Here is a 20,260-nt window from a genome sequence, read left to right as displayed (position 1 = left end):
CTAACAAATCAGAGGTAAATAGTTGCACAGGTGGAAAAATAAAGTCAGGTTCAATGGAAAATGTACTGGAAACAATGTTGACCACATTAGTAAGGTAGTGCTCAGCGAAAGGCAGTGTCCAAGGACGGACATTAGTGTTGTAGGTATTGCAAAACTGAAAGGGTAACATTAACATTATACCTTTGTATCATACTTTGGGCATCTACTGGAGGAATAAATGAAACCACAACTTCCAGTTCTTCTCCAGGTCGAATTAAAAGATTTTCTGGCTTTGCCAAAAAACACGATTCTGCAGTCTAAAATAAATTTTGAATTGAAAATTCAACATTAGGTATCCATTAACTAAGCAAATGAAAAGCTCCAAATTCAGTAGTGAATTATACACAAATAGAATAGTTAATATTAAAAAGGAAACAACTGTTGTCTGCTTGGTTAATACAGAGGATACAAACATTTTTTAAAAAATCAGCACATTGACATCTCCACACAGTGGCAGTATGGTAGCTCAGTGGTTAGCAGTACTGCCTCACAGCAGCAGGGATCTGGGTTCAATTCCAGCCTCAGGCAAGTGACTATGTGAAGTTGGCACATTCTCCCGGTGTCTGCGTGGGTTTCTTTCAGGTGCTCCAGTTTCTTTCCACAGTTGCAGGTTAGATGGATTGGCCATGCTAAATTGCCCACAGTATTCAGGAATGTGAACATTATGTGCATTGACCGTGAGAAATGCAGAGTTGCAGGGATAGGGTAGGATGCTCTATGGAGAATCAACGTGAACTTGCTGGGCTGAATGCCCAGTTTCCACACTGTAGAGATTCTTTGATCCTATGATAGGCGAGTCTTCAACTCAGGTTTTCTGGCACAGAGATAGCTACACTAACAATGCACCATAAGACTCAAGTACTGTGAATGGACCAGGTTGAAACTGCTCAAAATGTTCCCAAAAGAAAGGTGCTTCAGAACAAAACTGTTAAGGCAAACAATGCAATGCAAATTTCCTTCTAGTTATGGGTCAATTTATATTTATATGAAAGTAGTTTGCTTTCCAACAAAATCATTAACTTTTAATTTCAATCAAGAGTTGCTAGACATGTATTGCAACATCACTTCATTCAGTGATTACAAAACAAATGAGCAAAAACCAAACAGTGCCCCAGGAAAATGAGTTTCTACATCCAAAAGAAAATAGACTTGGCCATTTTTAAGTGCCTTCAGTCGAGCAAGTAAATTTTGTGGCTGTTCTCGGAAAAGTCATCTTAAATCTGAAATGTAACTGAATCCTTAGTACTTACTTGGATTTCTGCTGATAAAAACACACCACAATCCAGGACAGAGCAGTTTACCCAAATCAGCACCGGACCAAGAGACTCAACATCTAAACCTCTATCACCTAGCCCAAACTACCACTGAGCCACTACAGGTGCAAAAGGATACACAACAGCATCTCTTGACCTAACACCCCCAATACAGAGAAAGACCGACCAATTATGCTCTTATAGCATTATTGCTGTGTCAAGTAACAATATCCTGACATAAACATCTATTTGCGCCTTCTTTCTCACTGTGTCACCAATTAATCTTGAGTCCATCACAGAAAACTCAGTACCATAAGGGCTGCAATGGTGCAAAGGGACTCACACGACATCATTCTAACTAGGATTGGACAACAAATGACAATGTCCAACATTTCTCACATCCAGAGACCAAAATGAACAATGCCAGTTTAATAACCCCCACGCAGTATTTTTAAAAGTAAAGTGTGCCTTGCATGACATTGTAAGCCAAGTTCATAATAGGCCCTCTTTTCACTTTTTGCCATTGTATTTGCTACTGAAATGATTACTGGAAAAAAGAACATTTCACAATAATAGTGCATAGATTTATATAATAATAAGAATATAAAATTATGTATTATATAGAGGACTCATGAAGTTTTTAAAACATACCTGAATCTTGAGTTGTGCATCGATATTTCCTGCATTTTTGAGAGGTAGAATTTGCTTAGCTATCATTCCGGGCTGAGCACACATTACGAGCATCTAAATGTAAAATATAATGACAAAGCTCTAAGCACATGCAACAGATACTTATTTCAATGCATATTATACGAACAATGGAAGACGTTAGTCACAAGTTTCAATATTTGCATAAAATATTGAGTTTAAACACAGACGTGCACAAAAAACTTGAAAACCTTTTTTTTGCTGACTCTTTATATACAGCAGATGTTGATAGCATCCATTTAATGTGTCAACTGCTGGTTACCCAACTTCAATTCTCAGCCATTATTTGAACATCTAAACTTAAGAATTAGGAGCAGAAGTAGACAAAATTATTTCCACCTTGAAAATATCTGAAGACATCATCTGTGGCTTTGAGACCGAAGAATTCCAGGTCACATAACCCTAAAAAAAAACTCATCTGTCCCAAAAGGATGACCCTAAAATATTACAAAAGAGGAACCATTCTAGCCAGTCATCTTGTCAACAGCATTAAGGATCTTCTTCACCACAATCAAAGCACCCGTTTCTCTAGTGGGCAGCATGGTGGCAGGTGGGCGGCATGGTGGCACAGTGATTAGCACTGCTGCCTCACAGCGCCGGAGACCCGGGTTCAATTCCCGCCTCAGGCGACTGACTGTGTGGAGTTTGCACGTTCTCCCCGTGTCTGCGTGGGTTTCCTCCGGGTGCTCCGGTTTCCTCCCACAGTCCAAAAATGTGCAGGTCAGGTGAATTGGCTATGCTAAATTGCCCATAGTGTTAGGTAAGGGGTAGATGTAGATGTAGGGGTATGGGTGGGTTACGCTTCGGCGGGGCGGTGTGGACTTGTTGGGCTGAAGGGCCTGCTTCCACACTAAGTAATCTAAACTCCTGCGGAATCAAATTCATCTTGGCAAATTCGTGCACCAGTACAAGAGATCTTGGCACCTCAAAATTCAGTTTTGTTACTTTTCCCAAAAGTGAGAAACCTCACATTTCCCCCATATTGTATACAATCTTGCAGTTTTTTGCACAATCTATATCGTTTCGTAAACTCCCTGTCATCTCCACATCATACTTTCCTAACCAGAGTCATCTGCGAGTTCGCTTAGCATGCCATCACTCCCCTCATCTAAAATATCTATATAAATTGTAAAAAAAAAAGAAGCACAGAACTGAACCCTACACAAAGGTTCTTCACAATACATCAGTGTTTCATTTGATAGTGCAGACAATTACTTCATTCTCTAGCATACAAAAATTATTAAAATTTCACAGTATTCAAGCATTTGGATTTTCTTCTCCCCTCAAGAATCAACAATCTGTAGTGGTGTACAGTGATGGTGGAATTGGAAAATCAAACAAAACAGGAGTTGACCCTTTTCTTTGCCAGGCTCCATTATGTATTATTTCCAGCCACAAATTTGTTTGGAAACACAGAATAAATTGTGTGTGTGTCTTCAAGTGCTTGTGATAACCTACCTGTAGGTCTTTGGGAGCATGTATTCTGGCAAATCCAACTCTTGCGCAGAGTGGTACACTGTTAATAACAGTACAGGGGCCAGGGGTGTCAACCTCTATGTCAACTCTTGCAAAGTAGTCCTCAGCTGTACCTAAAGGGTCTAAAGATCATAGCATTGAAGTTCATAACAGTTTATAGTTCAAGATTTCTGTGATGAAACAGAGATACTAGATTTTAAAAGGGGATGAAAATGGACCTGCGCTAGCTACCTGAAATTTAATTCCTTTTCCACCACTAACATTCATAAGCATTGGTGATCATTCCATTCATTCTATTAATTCTCCAATGGTGCCTGCAGATTTGAAAATTGCTAAAGTAACACCACAGTTTAAGAAAGATAGGAGGGAGAAAACAAGGAACAGACCATTAGTTCAATGTCAACTATGACAAAAAAAAAGGTGATCACTGAATATTTAGAAAATTGTCAGATTTGACAGTCAACATGGATAAGTGAATGGGAAATCATGCTCAACAAACCTGACAAGTTTTGCTCAGAAAATTAATACTCAAATCAATAAGGTGCAAAGCATTTGGATTTCTAGAAGGTTTTTAAGCAAGTTCTTCACAAATTAGTGAACAAAATTAAAACGTATAAGCTTATCTGTTCGCACATTGATAATAGATTAACAGACAGAATACAAAGTATAGGAATAAATGGGTAATTCCCAGGTTGGTAGGCCATGACTACTGGGGTACCACAAAAATCAATGCTTATTGGCCAACTATTAACAATTTAGATTCTCAATTTGGATGTGGGGGTCAACTGCAAGATTTAAGTTTGCAAACATTACTAAACCTGCAGGAAATGCAAGTTGGCAAGAAGGATGAAAAAGCCTGTATCAGTAGGAACAGCACAACAGGTGGAATGTAATATGATTCAATAGGGTCATTTCACTTGGGTTACAGGAAGGTAGCTGCAGACTATTCCCTAAATGGTGAAAGACTGGCAAGTGTTAACACCGAAAGGAACCAAGCGTCCTCAAATCTAAAACAATGAGCACTAGCATAAAGTCTAAGACAAAGAAGCAGACGTGAATTCTTCAACCCACAAAGTCTGCTCTGCCATTCAAATGACACAATAATCCTAAATTCCACTTTGCCACCTTATTGTATAACCCTCGATCCCCTTAATGATTCAAAATCTATCTCAAGCTTGGATGTATTTAATGGCCCAGCTCAACAGCTCTCTGTGGTAAAGAACTTTAAATTCACTAACCTCAAAATTCTTCCTTGCCTGTCTTAAATGAATGATTTCTTATTCTGAGATCATACCCACTGGTCCAGCACTATTCCTCAAGGAAAAACATTTCCACATCAATTTTACATGTTTCAACAAAATTTCTTCTCATTCTAAATTCCAACAAGTACAAGCCCAACCTATTTCACCTCCCCTCATAAGACAGTCGCTCCGTACCTGGTATCAACCTAGCTAATCTTCTATAGGCTAAGGAAGAACATACTGACACGGGATATAAAAGGGAGCGAAGTATTCATATTTCAGCTTGGTCTGACCTCTGCCCTTTGGGAAAGCTTATTTTTACGCTCTATTCTTCGAAACAGAAACGCCAACATTTCATTTGCCTTCACTACTACTGCTAAACTTAAATGCCAGCTTTTTGTAATTCATGCACGAGGACCCCAAAAACCCTCTGTCCTGCACCTTTCTCTATTTAAATAATATTCACCTCCTGTATACATTCCTCTGGAGTACATAGCATATAATAGGGAAAAGAGAGGCTATCTGCCAATGTTCTGACCACTTGCCTAACCCACCGAAATCCTCTGTACACTCTATCATCCTCATCATTTCCCTTCCCTTAAGGGACAGACATTCAGTTTCCTCATCCAAGTCATTAAGATAAGTTGTAGACCCAGCACTAATCTCTGTGGCACACCACTAATTAGAGACTGCCATCCTGAAAATGTCATCCATATCCCAACTAAGTCTATTAGTTCACAAATCCTCTACCCACGCCAATACATTAGGCTACTTAAGAGCCCATGGTGTTCGACATAACGTGTGGTACGTGATCAAACATGTATTTGGGTTTTCAGAACATGACATTCACAAATTCCTTTGTCCTGTTAGTTATCCCCTCAAAGAATTTGAGTAAACTTTGTCATCGGGTATAATTTCCCCTTCATGAAGCCTTGTTGAGTCTGTTTGATCACATTATCTATTTCATGATGCTCTGTTATTATATCTTTTGAAGTATATTCTAACATTTTCCCAAAATCAGACATAAACTAACTGGTCCATAATTCACAGTGCTTTTTTTTACCCTTCACTTTTTAAGAAGGGTGCTGCATTGGCAACTTTCCAATCCTCTGGGACTTCTAAGGATCCTTAAATTCTGAGAAGTGCAACACCAGCACATCCACAAGCTAATTCTTCCTTTAATATCCAACAATGTATCCCATTAGGTCCAGGAGATTGGAGGGTCTTGAGCCCCATTAGTTTTCTTTGCACTTCCATAAGTGATAGACAAGGAAGTTATTTCCTGTCCTCTATTTATTGCTTGATTATTTAGTAATTTTAGTACTATCTTCTACTGTGAAGATTAATGTAAAGTAGTTATTCAACTCATCTATCACTTCCTGGCTCCCCATTATTCTTCTTTTAAGGGACTTATGTTCACTTTTGCTTCTCTCTTCCTTTCTCAACATTCAAAGAGGCTCTTGCTGTCCATCTTGATATTACTTGCAAGTATATCTTCAACTTACTTTCTTCTTCACCATTTTTTGTCGTCATCTGCTAGTTTTTAAAAACCTGCCAATCCTCTGGCTTACTAACAATCTTTACCCTTAACTTTTGTGGTTAATGATAGGTGGCATATCCTCTTCCTTCAATGGAATACAAAGCTACTGTGAGCAATGAACTATTCTCTTGAATATCTGTCATTGTTCCTCAACTATCTATGCTGCTGAACCTTTCATAGTTCACTCCAGCTAGCGCTGCCTTCATTCCTCTGAAATTCAAGCTTTGCACAGTTGTTTCTGCCCCAGTTCCCCAAACTCAAATGTTACATTCTACCATGCTATGGTTATTGTGTCAGAAGGGATCTGTTGCCATGGCAATGACTATTTTGGCGGTGTGCACCAGCCCACAGGTGGCCTTGCCAATTTCCAATCTTGTCAGTTCATTATTTCCAGATGAGATGATTGGCAGCTAGGACCTTAATATCATGTTTGTAACTATCTACAGTATCCTATGAGTATATTGCAGCAGGACAAAACCATGAAATGTGACAGCCCTTAGCAGACCTCACTTGTTAGAACTCTTACAGGGGTAAATTTGTTGGTCCATAAGACCATAAGGCGCAGGTGCAGAAATTAGACCATATGGCCTATTGAGTCTACTCCACCATTAAAATCATGGCTAATAGATTTTTCAATAAGGGCAGCATGGTGGCTCAGTGGTTAGCACTGCTGCCTCACAGCACCAGGGACCGAGGTTCAATTCCAGCCTTGTGTGACTGTCTCATGAAGTTTTTACATTCTCCCAACGTCTGCGTGTGTTTCCTCCGGCTGCTTGGTTTCCTCCTACAGTCCAAAGATGTGCAGGTCAGGTGAACTGGCCATTCTAAATTGCCCATAGTGTTAGGTGCATTAGTCAAAGGGAAATGAGTCTGGGTGGATTACTCTTCAGAGGGTCGGTGTGATCTTGATGGGCCGAAGGGCCTGTTTCCACACGTAGGGAATCTAAGCTCATCTAAACCCCATCTCCCACTTTCTCTCCATAACCTTCGACCCTCTCGGCAATCAAGAACTCATCTATCTCTGTCTTAAATATAGAGAATGACCCAGCCTCCACAGTCTTCTGTGGCAATGAATTCCACAGATTCACCACTGGCTAAAGAGGTTTCGCCTTATCGCCATTCTAAGGATTTTCCCTTTACTTTAAGGCTGTGCCCTTGCGTACTCATCTCTCCTAATGGAAACATCTTCCCAGTATCTACTCTGTCCAGTCCATTCAGTATTCTTAAGTTTCAATCATCCTTGTAAACTACATCAAGTATAAACCCAGAGTCCTCAAACGTTCTTCATATGTTAAACCTTTCATTGCTGAGATCATTCTTGTGAACCTCCTCCGAACCCATTCGAGGGCTAATACATCTTTCCTGAGGTATGGGGCCCAAAATTGCTTAAATACTAAAGCTTCAGAAGTGAATCCCTGCTTTTGTATTCTCATCTTCAAGATTAATGACAACATTGCTAGTGCATTCTAACTACTCAGTTTGCAAGTTTACCTTAAGAGAAACGTGGACGAGAACTCCCAAGTCCCTTCCCATTTAGATTTCAGAATTTTCTCCAATTTAGAAAATGATTCATGCCTCTATTCATCCTCTCAAAGTGCATGACTTCACACTTTCCCCACGTTGTTTTTCATCTGCCACTTCTTTGCCTGCTCTCCTAGCCGGTCTAAACTTTTCTGCAGTCTCCCCACCTCAATACTACCTGCCCCTCCACCTATTTTTGTATCATCTACAAACCTAGCCAAAATGCCCTCAGTTCCTTTATCATCAGGATCATTCATGCATAAAGTGAATAATTGTGGTCACAACATAGACCCTTATGGAACACTAGTCACCAGCCTCCATCCTGAGAAGGACCCTTTTATTCCCACATGCTATCTTCTGGCAAACAGCCAGTCTTCTATCCATGCTGGTATCTGCCCTCTGGCACCATGGGCCCTTCTGTTACGCAGCAGCCTCCTGCATGGTACCTTATCAAGGGCATTCTGGAAGTCCAGACAGACAATATCCAATGGCTCTACTTGGTCTAGCCTGCTCGTTACCACTTCAAAAAAACTCTAACAGATTTATCAAGCATGACCTCCCCTTCAAACCATGCTTTGCTTAGGTGCCCTTAATGAAGGAGGCATTCGTCAAAATAAAACTAGACTATTTCAGTACTCCATTCTGCTTGCAACCCAGACCAACATTTATAATTATTTGTTACTCTTAAAATGTACCATAAATGGTAAATTTAAGTGCAGTAAAAAGTGAGGATTGCAGATGTTGGAGGTCAGAGTTGAGTGTGTGTGTTGCTGGAAAAGCACTGCAGGTCAGGCAGTATCCAACAAGCAGGAGAACAAATATTTGGGGCATAAGCCCTCCATCAGGAATGGGGACCTTCCTGACCTGCTGTGCCTTTCCAGCACCACACACTCGATGCTACAAGTGTAGCACACCTAGATTCCTCAGTACCATAGCATTCTGCAATCGCTCTTCACTTAAAAATGTTATGCTTTTCTAATCTTCCTCTCAAAGTGGATAACATCAAATTTTCGTTTTAAACACCATCTGCATATAATGCTCACTCACTTGTCCTGTCTATATCCTTTGCATCCTCCCTCAAACTTTCCTTTACCATTTATCTTTCAGTAATCAACAAATGAATCTTTCCCTTCAACCAAGTCATTGCTATAGATAATTAATTGAAGGAAAAAGATCTGGAATTTAGCTAGTTAAAACACGTCCAAAAAACTGCAAAATATATAAATACCTGCATTGCGGATGTATTTTTGTGGTGCATGAAAATTAACCCACAAAATAAAACTTTCTGGATCCTGTTTAAAAAAAAAGGGACAAATTTAAAATTTGTAATATTGTACAAGACACACTGGAAAATAAACCAAAGGGGGGGGGGGGGGGGGAAATTATCTTATACTTAAGCAAATCTTTAATCACTAACACACCTGTAATCACTTCAGAGAATATATATATTGCTTGATGTGGGGAAAATATCCATCTGTCTGTTTGAGGCCCAACAATAGGTTGTCACATTTGAGGTCTGGTGCAGAGTTCCTCTACAACTTTCATGCTTAGTGTCACGTCCCACATTAACATGTTTGTAATTCTTGTTATGGAAGGATTATGACGGAATGCAAATTGGGCTCCAGTTAAGTGGGCAGGTGCAAAAGGAAATTCTAAAAACATTGTATGGATCTTGGTTCCTTCACAGGTTTGTGTGCCCAAGGAAACCATATGAGGCCCAACAATAGCAGAACTGGATCCAATGTACTAATGACATTTAGTGCAGAAAGCTGTTACATACACACTTGCAAGGAAGTGGTTTATTCAGGACACATCTCATCCAGTTTTGCAGGCAACCTGGTCCCTCAAAGTTTGTTTCAAACATTGATACAGTTTTCCAATCCAAGTGAATCATCAGCCAGCTCATTTTGAGAGTCAATTAGCCAGTGGTAAGACCACTACTGCTGTTATTAATGAAGCCAACAAGGCCGGCAACAACAGCAGTTCTAAGACTGTGACTAGCAAAGCATGGGTGGCACAGTGGCTCAATGGTTAGCATTGCTGTCTCTCAGCACCAGAGAGACCTGGATTCAATTCCCCCTCGGGCGACCATGTATGGAGTTAGTACATTCTCCCAGTGTCTGCGTGGGTTTCCTCCGGGTACTCTGGTTTCCTTCCAAAATCCAAAGATGTGCAGGTCAGATGTACTGGCCATACTAAATTGCCCATAGTGGTAGGAGCATTAGTCAGGGGTAAATATAGCATAGGGGAATAGGTCTGGGTGGGTTATTCTTTGGTGGGTTGGTGTGGACTTATTGGACCGAAGGGCCTGTTTCCATACTGTAGGGAACCTTTTTAAAAAAAAAGACTGTAATAGCAAAATGTGCAAAACTGGAGGTAATGAACTTGCTTCTCTTACAAGACCTCGTTAAAGTCATAGTTACTCCCACCTCGAAATAGTAAATGGCACTCTGAGTGAAGCCAGTAGTCATGACAGTTTTGGTTGACCAGAATCTGCAATTTTAATACTTCCTGGTCAGCTTTTTTCCAAAAAAAATACCAGGGATCACAGTCATCATTTCAGTGCTTCTTGCAGATTGTGGGTATCATCCATGGGCAGACAGAACATTCCATTTAATATCCACAAGAGACAATAACATTCTAACAGAAACATAAAAGCAATTGCTGTTGTATGATCATTGGTGCTGGCATTCTGCAGCACACTTTTCATAGTTCATCTAAATTATAATCTTGACAGTTTGGATTGAAGTGTCACTAATGCCATTCAATGGTTATGTAAAAGTATCTATGGCAACATGAACTACTTGTTTTGTAGCAAGCAACAGTATATCTAGCCACAGTAATACAAATTTTGCTTTGTGGTTCGACATATATGTATATTTTATAACAACCAACAGATTCAACACCAAGATCAAGTTGGAGTAACTGAAAATGTCTCCAAACATGGCTTCAAATTAAGCAGAGAGTTGATCATTGAACAATTTATAAAATTATAAATATATTTAAATTTCCTTACACTTAGTTACAGTGCATACTTCCAAATTATGGTGACAGGAATAAAAACTACAAATGCAGTCATAGAGATGTTCAGCACAGAAGCAGACCCTTCGTTCCAACTTATACATGCCAACCAGATCCTAAACTGATCAGTCCCATTGGGGTATTATCCCTCTAAACCTTTGCTATTCAGGCACCCATCCAGATGCCACCACCACCTCCTCTGGCAGCTCATTTAATACACAGACCACTCTGTGTGATAAAGTTGCCCCTAACATCCCTTTTACGTCTTTCCCTTCTCACTTTAGTTTTGTACTCACCCATCCCAGGGGAAAAAACCTTGATTATTCACCCTATCCCTGTTCCTCATCATTTTATAACCCTCTAAGGTCAACCTTCAGCCTCCAGTGAAAATAGCTACAGCTTCTTCCGATAGTTCCTTGAGAGTGAGTTTGAGGCTATGAACCTGCAATGCAAGGTCTCTTTGTTCAGCAACATTCCCTATGATTTTGTTAAATGTCAAAGTCCTGCCCTGATTTAAAATCAACATAACAGAACACATTCAACCAAGAACACAATTTCTCATTACCTCTCCTTCATAGCTGGCTTGCATCACATGATTCATGACTGATGGGGCCACTAATGGTGAGGTACTTTCAGTCCGCAGTGCAGTTTCTGCTAATGCATCAGGCTTGCAAAATGTAAAACATCTCCATGCAGCAGCATTCTATGTAGAAGAAAAATATATTCATAATCATTGCATACCAACACAAGATGGATAAAGTAACTTAAGTAAAATGGAATGAAAAAGATTGTCTATACATCTAGGGGGCACCGGATGGTGCACTGCAGTGCCATAGGGATCACTGCTGGCAGCATAATTATTTACAATATGTATTAATGATTTGGGTGATGGAAGTGAACATGCTATTACTAAGCTTCCAGATGATGAAAATAAACTGGAATGTGCAGATGACACCAAGATGCTGCAGAGAGATATGGGGTCAAATGAGTGAGCACTAACTTGGTGGGGAGGGGGGGGGGGGGGAGGGCTTTGGGGGAGAAGGAAAAGAGGTGGAGCGGCGAAGCGAATGCAGGTTATACACTTGAGGGGAGCGGATTATTTAAATGAAAAAACCTGCAGCACTCTGTGATTTAGGAGTCCTCAAGCATAAGAATCACAAAACAAATCATCCAAGTTCAGCTAGTAATAGGGAAGGCTTTTATTTCAAAGGGAATGAAGTATATATATATATATATATATATATAAAAAAAAAAAGAGTTTGGAGGGGCTTGCTGAAACTGCACAAGGCACTAGTCAGATACAACTGCAATAATGTCAACAGTTTTACACTCTTTGAGGGAAGATATTTTGGAGGTTGTCAATTGAATATTCACTGTTTACCCCAGATATGGAGTTTACAAGGATTGATTGAGTAGATTGGACCTGTACTCAATGAAGTTTAGAACAATGAGACACAATCTTATTGAAACATAGAAGATCCTTAGGGGATTTGACAGAATAGTCATACACAGCGTACACCCTTCAGTCTAACTAGTCCATGCCAATCATTTATTCCAAATTAAGCTCGGCCCACTTGCCGGTGTTTGGCCCATATCCCTCCAAACCTTTCCTATCTACTTATCCAAATGTCTTTTAAATGTTGTAACTGTACCTGCATCTAGCACTTACTCTGGCAATTCATCCCACACACAAACTATTCTGTCGGAATAAGTTGTCCCCCAGGTCGAGGTAAGGAAAGGTTGCTTCCCCCTTGTAGGAGAGTCTTGAAGGGCATAATCTCAGAAGAAGTAGTCATCAAGCAGGTAATGAATCTATGGAATGCTTTACCACAATGGACTATAGAGTCTTGAGTGAAGTATATACAAGGCTGAGATAAGATTTTTAAATCAGTGAAGGAATAAGGTTTGTGGGGACAAGACAAGAACATGGATTGGAGGATAATCAAATCAACCAATTATCTCAACAAATGGCAGAGCAGATTTGAAGGCCAAATGCCCGACTGTGCTCCAACAGGTTCTCATTCTGTTCATGCCAGAAGACACTTTTAGGATTTTAATTAACAAGATGTTTTGGAAGATAGTTGAAGCACCTTACAAGAACTAAAACTATAAACTGTCATTGGTTAGAGTCCTATTTAACTTTAAGGCTATGGCTACTTAAGGTTTCAATCTCAATCTCATGAAATCACTGCAGGGTCAACTGCTTCAACAATGACTTTCCCTTCAACTCAAGGTTAGAAATAAGGATATTTGTTCATAATTGCATATCATGCAGTACCACTTACAATTTCTCAGATGTTAACAAGGCACAAATCAGGAGTGGAATGGAATAAGCTCCACTTAATTACCTCTAACAACACAAGAAGTTTGACTTCACGCAGGACAAAATAGCTTGCATGGGTGGTATCCCCTCCACCATTTTTGAGCATTCAAACCTTGATCAATGTTACGAAGTCCTCCTTTATAGTACTCAAAACAATAGATTTACACCATTTAGAAGGGCAGCAGGGAACACTGCAATCTCCAAATTTCTCTCCAAGTCACATCATATCTTGGCACTATATAGATGTTCTTTCCTCATCACAAGATTGAAAACCCATAACTTCCTCCTTAACAGCACTGTGGGTGGGCATAGAGCACAAAGACTGCAGTGAGTCACCACCAGATTAAAGGACAATTAGAAATACACAAAGATTTCTGGTCTTCCCAGCTGTGCCCGCACTTTGTGGAAAAACAAATTTTAAAAACTTCATATGTTCATTTTGTAAAGGTACAAGGAGGTACTTGAAGTCAACACTCTGCAACATGAATAAAGATTTGGTCTCATGGTGTTGAGAAAGAGTGCAATGTGATTGATTGAAGGACTGATAAATGATTACAATTTGCTCAAGTAATCACTCAAGATAAATGAAAACTTACTGCACTGATGACAAGTCGAATCGGAACAGTGGCATGAGTCCTGTTGATTAGTTTGAGAGATAGTGCTTTGTCACTGCCAGGCACCAAGTCACCGAAGTCCAAGCTTCTGTTTTTCCCCGCCAAAACCTAGAAGTAGACAGAACATACAACAAATATGAGTTCACCATGTATCCTGATCAGCTGACTTCAACATTCAATCCTTAGGGCTCAGCTAACATTTGAACTAGAGAAATCTCCCATTCAAGGCTTCTTGAAGGCTGAATTTAACTTGTACACTTACAACACTATCCACTCAGTACACAATATTTTGTGTACAAGATATTGAAGTATATGTCACAACTGAATAAGCATTACACATTAAAATTAAGAAAAGCACATTGAAAGATCATTGAAATTTACTTCACAAGAACCATGACAGATCCAAGCCCATTATTCATTATAACGAGTTTGACTTACTGACAGATTAAATTTACTTCAAAAGGGCATGAGCCTTTTTATTCAGAAAACTGAATGCTTACCATAAGCAACATTATCGCTCACACCAAGCCAAAATTGCAATGTACATATTGGTCGAAGTCTGTAGCAATGAACAATGGTGGCAAAGGCTCCAATCATCTTTCTATCATATGGCTGACTAAGAAACCTCTCCTACTGTTACCACTGGCTTGGCATACTTTAGAAGAATTGCAGGTGAAAATGTGGCTGCGTTATGAATGCTATTAGGCAGAACTCTAATCTGGAGCTTCTCATTCAGAGACAAATAAACTGTCCACTATTCCACGAAACATTATACAGTACTAGAAAACCTGAGATTAAATATGATTGAATGATTGAGAGTCATGGTTGTCTACCCTCCCCTTAAGCTAAATCTCCAGAAAAGCTCATCAGAGTCAAAAATAACAAAATGAGCTAAATATTACACCTAGAGATACTCAGTTTCTTCACACTACAAAATTAAATGTACTGAGCTATGAATGAACAACAAGATTTAACAACAGATGATCAACAGGGCCTTAAATGATGCATGGATATATTACACAACTTGGGTGGGGAGTCATTTACCTCAATCAATGGGTCTTCGGCCACAGCTGTAATAACTACTCTCCTAGCAAGTGCTTCTGCTCTGACAATTGTATTGGCATCTGATGAGACTGGATAGGAGGAGACACAAATGATGCACTGAAAAATTCCCGAGTGCCGTGGAAGGAACATCAGTTTTAAATCTTCAGTAACATGGGGGCCAATGATGGTTTTGTTCTTGAATATCCAGCACTGGTGAGCAAATGCATCCATCTGAAAGATGCAAATGATTAAAATATGAAGTAACAAAATTAAAATATTGAGCCTTGGTTGAACTATTTGCGATTATATTGAAATTAGAGTGTTCATTCAATTTTAATGGTACAAATGATGTCTATTTAACCAACAAATCTGTTTTGACTTTGTGGACAAGTTATCTACTTATTTTGAATATCAAACTTGCATGAAGTACCCAACTAACAGCATCATGGATTTGGATTCCAAACCTATTTCTGATTAAGATATTAATTTTCTAACATCTGAGTAAAGAATAAAGTCTCAATCTCTTTGTAACATTGTGTGGTGTTATGAACATATCATCTCAAGTTACTTACACAGTCAGTCGAAACAGTTTTTCTTTATTTACCCAATTTCATTCTGCAAGGGCTAGAGATTTGATTTGGATTATAATGAGGTAAATGGAAGTTTGGACACTGCTGTGTTACAGAGAACGAATCAATTGATTTCTTTTCTTTTACAACTTAAAAAAGGTTGAAAGCAAAACTGTATTGTGTTCACTTGCACATTTGACCTTTGGAGGAACTGGATGTTATTTTCATGGGACACGTAGGCATCAAGCAGCTTTGGCTTGAAAAACTACCTAACAGCAGCTTTTGGACAGTTAGGTTGCAGCCGGTTAGAAGAAAGAGGGGCATATGCAGTCAGACCTTTAAAAGTACGCAACTGAAGATAGGTCTCTTTCATCCTGAATAGGAAAAATAAAATCAAAGTTTCTGAAAAGAGGAATTTCTCAACCAAACAAAGACTTAGGTCTAACTGATTGGCTATCAAATTGATGAATCTTCTCCAGTTGACAATATATTGTCAAAAACCAAAAGAAATGAGAATGTCACCTCATTCTACCTTGATTATTGACAGAAACAAAAATCAAACTGCTGGAAAAACTCAGCAGGTCTGGCAGCATCTGTGGAAAGAAAGCAAAGTTAACATTTTGCATCCAGTAACCTTTCAGATTTCCAATTTCAACATTCGCAGTCCTTTGGTTTTTCAGTTTGGTGATTAACGGATTTTGTTCATTTTTGCCATTTGCAATATCTATGCAGAACTGTCTATGTTGTCCATCTTAATTTGCGAAGGAGTGGGGCATAAAATGCATGTACTTGAAGTTTGTATTGCAATGAATAATCTTTTTATGCATTGTTAAAGGGCAATTATGTTTAGGCAAGAAAAAAAAGCAACACTCATGAAACCCAGCAACTATGCCCTAGATAGCAGTAATAAAACAAGCAAATTAGCCATCTTAGTGTTTCAATTGGTCATTTTAAATTATAATTGCTCTCAAAACAGTGGGACCACTCTTCCTATCAAGATTGTGATCAAATCCCAGTTTCTTTAATCATTCTTGACAAGTTACCTCATTATGTCAGCATATTTCTTCTTTGGATTAATGGTGCTGGAAGAGCACAGCAGTTCAGGCAGCATCCAACGAGCAGCGAAATCGACGTTTCGGGTAAAAGCCCTTCAACATGAAGGGCTTTTGCCCGAAACGTCGATTTCGCTGCTCGTTGGATGCTGCCTGAACTGCTGTGCTCTTCCAGCACCATTAATCGAGTATTTGCTTTCCAGCATCTGCAGTCATTATTTTTACCATATTTCTTCTTTGGTCCTTCTAAATTAAGATGCACCTAAATTGATGCAATTTCCCAAATATAGCCTAAGCCAAGATTTATATAGATTTAGCATTATTCCTTTCTTCATGCACAACGTTCCCAATTTAAAATATCAGGTACCTTTTTACTGAAAGCAAAAAGCGCTAGTGTTCACAGCAGATCAGGCAGCATTCACTGAGAGACAGAAATCCAATGTTGAGTCTAGATGACTCTTCACAGCTGAAATGTGGAGGAGGCAACAGTTATGCTGTAGTTGGGTGGGGTGGGGGGACGGAATGGGGTGTAGAGTGCTGGCTGAGAAAAGATGTTGATTGTTCAGATAAGTGATCACAATGTGAGAATGGCAGAACAATGAAATGTCTAGCTGCCAAATTTGAAGACAGTCCCAGTGGGATTCAGGGGGATGGGGTGGAAGAGAACCTGGAATTTAACAAGTCAAGCTAAAAGAAAACAAAAGGGAAGGAATGGAAGTTCACAATTTGAAGACATTGAACTCAATATTACACAGCTTGCTTAAAAAGTATAGAAGGAGAAAAGATAACTTATCACAACTGTTCCAATTCAGATTTCATCTGATTTAACTGAATTAGCCAAATAATTTGTGGTGAAAAAACAAACACATTTTGCATTGCTGGATTAGTGGTGCTGGAAGAGCACAGCAGTTCAGGCAGCATCCAAGGAGCAGCGAAATCGACGTTTCAGGCAAGTGCTTTTGCCCGAAACGTCAATTTCATTGCTCCTTGGATGCTGCCTGAACTGCTGTGCTCTTCCAGCACCACTAATCCAGAATCTGGTTTCCAGCACCTGCAGTAATTGTTTTTACCTCGTACATTTTGCGTCGCTTTTAAGTGTATTTGGTTCACTTCTTGAACAGCATCTAGTTAGAATTACAAAACATTGAAAACTTCCAAAAGTTAAGAAGTTGCAAAGTCCACTTAAGAACTGCTTACGTTACCTGACAGTACAAGTGGCACTGCAATCAGTATTTGGTATTAAATGTGTGCACAACCCAGCAACTGTGTTTTGGCTGAGCTAGCTTGCAGTATTACCAAGACACCAGGTGGGAACATATTTATGTACATGCAGATCTTATTGAACTTGAATTGGTAATTAAAGCTAAATGTTCCTTGAACAGAACATTTAGTCAACAAAAATCTAAACATAGTTTTTCTTGGAAAGAAAGTACTGAAGCCAGTACTGCAAAACTAACATTAGCACTTTCAAGAGACGCCAGTCCTCTCACACTTTCCTCCAATTTCATTTCTAAAGATCATCACTTGAGACATGAAATATTGCAAGTTTTATAAAATTTTGCCTATTTATTTTATAGCTAACAAAGCTTAGCTGTCCCAACTCTCAACTTCTCCCTGCTACTCTCCCGATCCTTTTGGATGACCTCATAAGCTGAGCTAACTTTCCAAAAAAAAAATGCAGTTTTCCACAATTCCCAGCATCAAAAAAAGTCTGAGAATTACAAGGATTCTATTTCAGAGTAGATAAAGCATGGTGCTGGGGGAAAAAAAGCAGGTCAGGCAGCATCTGAGGAGCAAGAGAGTCGATGTTTTGACTAACCCTTCTTTCAGATTGGGGAGGGGAAATGGGGCTGAGAAATATTGTTGGAGGTAGTTTCCTCAAATTCCAGGAGGAGTAATCATTGTTAGAGTTGTTTTGGAACTTTTGGGAACAAAGATCAAAACAACAGTACAGTACTTTACAAAGAAGGATGAAAACAAACGCAGCAGCCACATGGTGAGAGTGTGAAACCGACACTGCTTTCTGACAGCAGTGAATCTGCACAGCGACTGCCTTTGCTGTTTGAGTTAAAGTATTTCTGGATATCAAAGTGTGTCTAAGAAAAATTAACAAATAGCAAAACTCACAGCTGACCCTGGAGGAACGTGTATGGGACAGCTCACAGCACAGGAGCAGACAAGTGCATGAGTTTTAAGTGTAGCCTTGCTGCCTTTATTTTTCTAAAAAGGTGAATAGAGTGGATTCTTTTTTGGTTATATATTTGATATAGAGCATTTGAATAAAATTAAAAAATATAAAACATAGGTACTAAGTTAGCCTGGAGCAATTTTTTTGTAAGAGCAGTAAGACTGCTATTTTCTGGAGATTAAGGTGCAGATATGGTGTTAAGTATAGTGATGTGCTCTTCCTGCAGAAAGTGAGGACTGCAGATGCTGAAGATCAGTCAAAATGTGTGCTGTTGGAAAAGCACAGCAAGTCAGGCAGCATCTGAGGAGCAGGAGAATCGACATTTCAGGCATAAGACCTTGAGATTAGGGAGAATTTCCATGTTATGAATAATTATGTCTGCAGGAAGCGAGTTTGGTTTCAAATCTTACCAGATCGAATGGATTAGTTGAAGCAGCAGTTAAAGGCAATGAGGAATTTACAGGAGCTAGGGGGTGTGATGGATTGCAGTAAGGGAGAAAAGCCGCAGATATACAGTCAGGTAGATATGTTCCTGCCAGCAAAGGTCAGAGAAGGACGCTCTGCAGGAGTCTCCTGTGGCTATCCCCACCGAAAACAATAACGCTGTTTTGGAAAATATAAGGGGTGATGGACTCAAGGGAACGTAGCATGAACAGTCAAGTTTCTGGTACAGAGACTGGCTCTAATGTAACGAGGGGTACGTAGGTTCCAAGTGATCGATTGCGATAGGGGACACCAGTCAGAGGACAGACGTCTCTGCAGCCGACAGCGAGAAATCAGAATGGTGTGTTGACTCCCTGGTGCCAGGATCAAGGATCTCTCGCAGAGTGTGCAGATTATTCTTAAGGGAGTGGAAGCAACAGGAAGCCATTGTACACATTGGAATTAACGAGGTAGGATAAGAAAAGAATAAGATTCTGAAGGGAGAATATATAAAGTTAGGCAGAAATTTAAAGAGGTGGCCCTTATAGGTAGTTATACCTGGATTACTCCCTGTGCTATGAGCGAGTGAGGGTAGGAAAAGGAGGATGGAGCAGATGAATGCGTGGCTGAGGAGCTAGTGCAAGGGAGGAGGGTTCACATTTTTGGATCATTACAATCTCTCCTGGGGCAGAAGTGACCCGTACAAGGACGGACTACACCGGAATTGGAAGACGACGAATATGCTGGCAAGATTTGCTAGAGTTGCAAGGGAAGATTTAAACTACTAAGTTTGGAGGTTGGGGGGGGGGGGGGGTGTGGGCAGAAACTCAGATAGGGAGGAAAGGCAAAGCATTGGTGAGTAAAGTTGATGAAAAGGTGGAAGTCAAACAAAATAGTCAGGGCAGGCAGGACCAAAGCAGAGAACGAGATAAATTAAACTGCATTTATTTCAATACAAGAGGCCGACCAGAGAAGGCAAATGAACTCAGGGTATGGTTAGGAACATGGGACTGGGATATCATTGCAATTACAGAAACATGGCTCAGAGATGGATAGGACTGGCAGCTTAAACATTCCAGGATACAAATGCTAAAGAAAGGATATAAAAGCAGAACAAGACAGGAGGGGGAGTGACATTTTTCATAAGGGATAGTATTACTGCTGTACTTAGGGAGGATACTCCTGGGAATATATCCAAGGAAGGTATTTGGGTGGAACTGAGAAATAAGAAAGGGATGATCACCTTAT

The 20,260-nt window shown here is 39.8% G+C and overlaps 1 protein-coding gene across 5 annotated transcripts in view; it reads right to left on the bottom strand.

The window, feature by feature from the left end:
• cep192 (centrosomal protein 192) overlaps positions 1-20,260 on the bottom strand; it is a 190,073-nt gene that overhangs the window by 78,584 nt on the left and 91,229 nt on the right. For all 5 annotated transcript variants that reach the window (XM_072569797.1, XM_072569801.1, XM_072569799.1 and 2 more), the window contains 7 exons: positions 14,781-15,011; positions 13,719-13,844; positions 11,365-11,502; positions 9,007-9,070; positions 3,459-3,598; positions 1,944-2,036; positions 181-296 (listed from right to left, as the gene is read on the bottom strand). In XM_072569797.1, coding sequence (XP_072425898.1) covers positions 181-296; positions 1,944-2,036; positions 3,459-3,598; positions 9,007-9,070; positions 11,365-11,502; positions 13,719-13,844; positions 14,781-15,011 — 908 coding nt within the window. The remainder of the gene's footprint in view (positions 1-180; positions 297-1,943; positions 2,037-3,458; positions 3,599-9,006; positions 9,071-11,364; positions 11,503-13,718; positions 13,845-14,780; positions 15,012-20,260) is intronic.

Source organism: Chiloscyllium punctatum, chromosome 5 (genome assembly GCF_047496795.1).
Source record: "Chiloscyllium punctatum isolate Juve2018m chromosome 5, sChiPun1.3, whole genome shotgun sequence".
NCBI lineage: Eukaryota > Metazoa > Chordata > Chondrichthyes > Orectolobiformes > Hemiscylliidae > Chiloscyllium > Chiloscyllium punctatum.
Note: the sequence above shows the minus strand (reverse complement) of the source record. Positions and strands in the feature narration are given on the sequence as shown.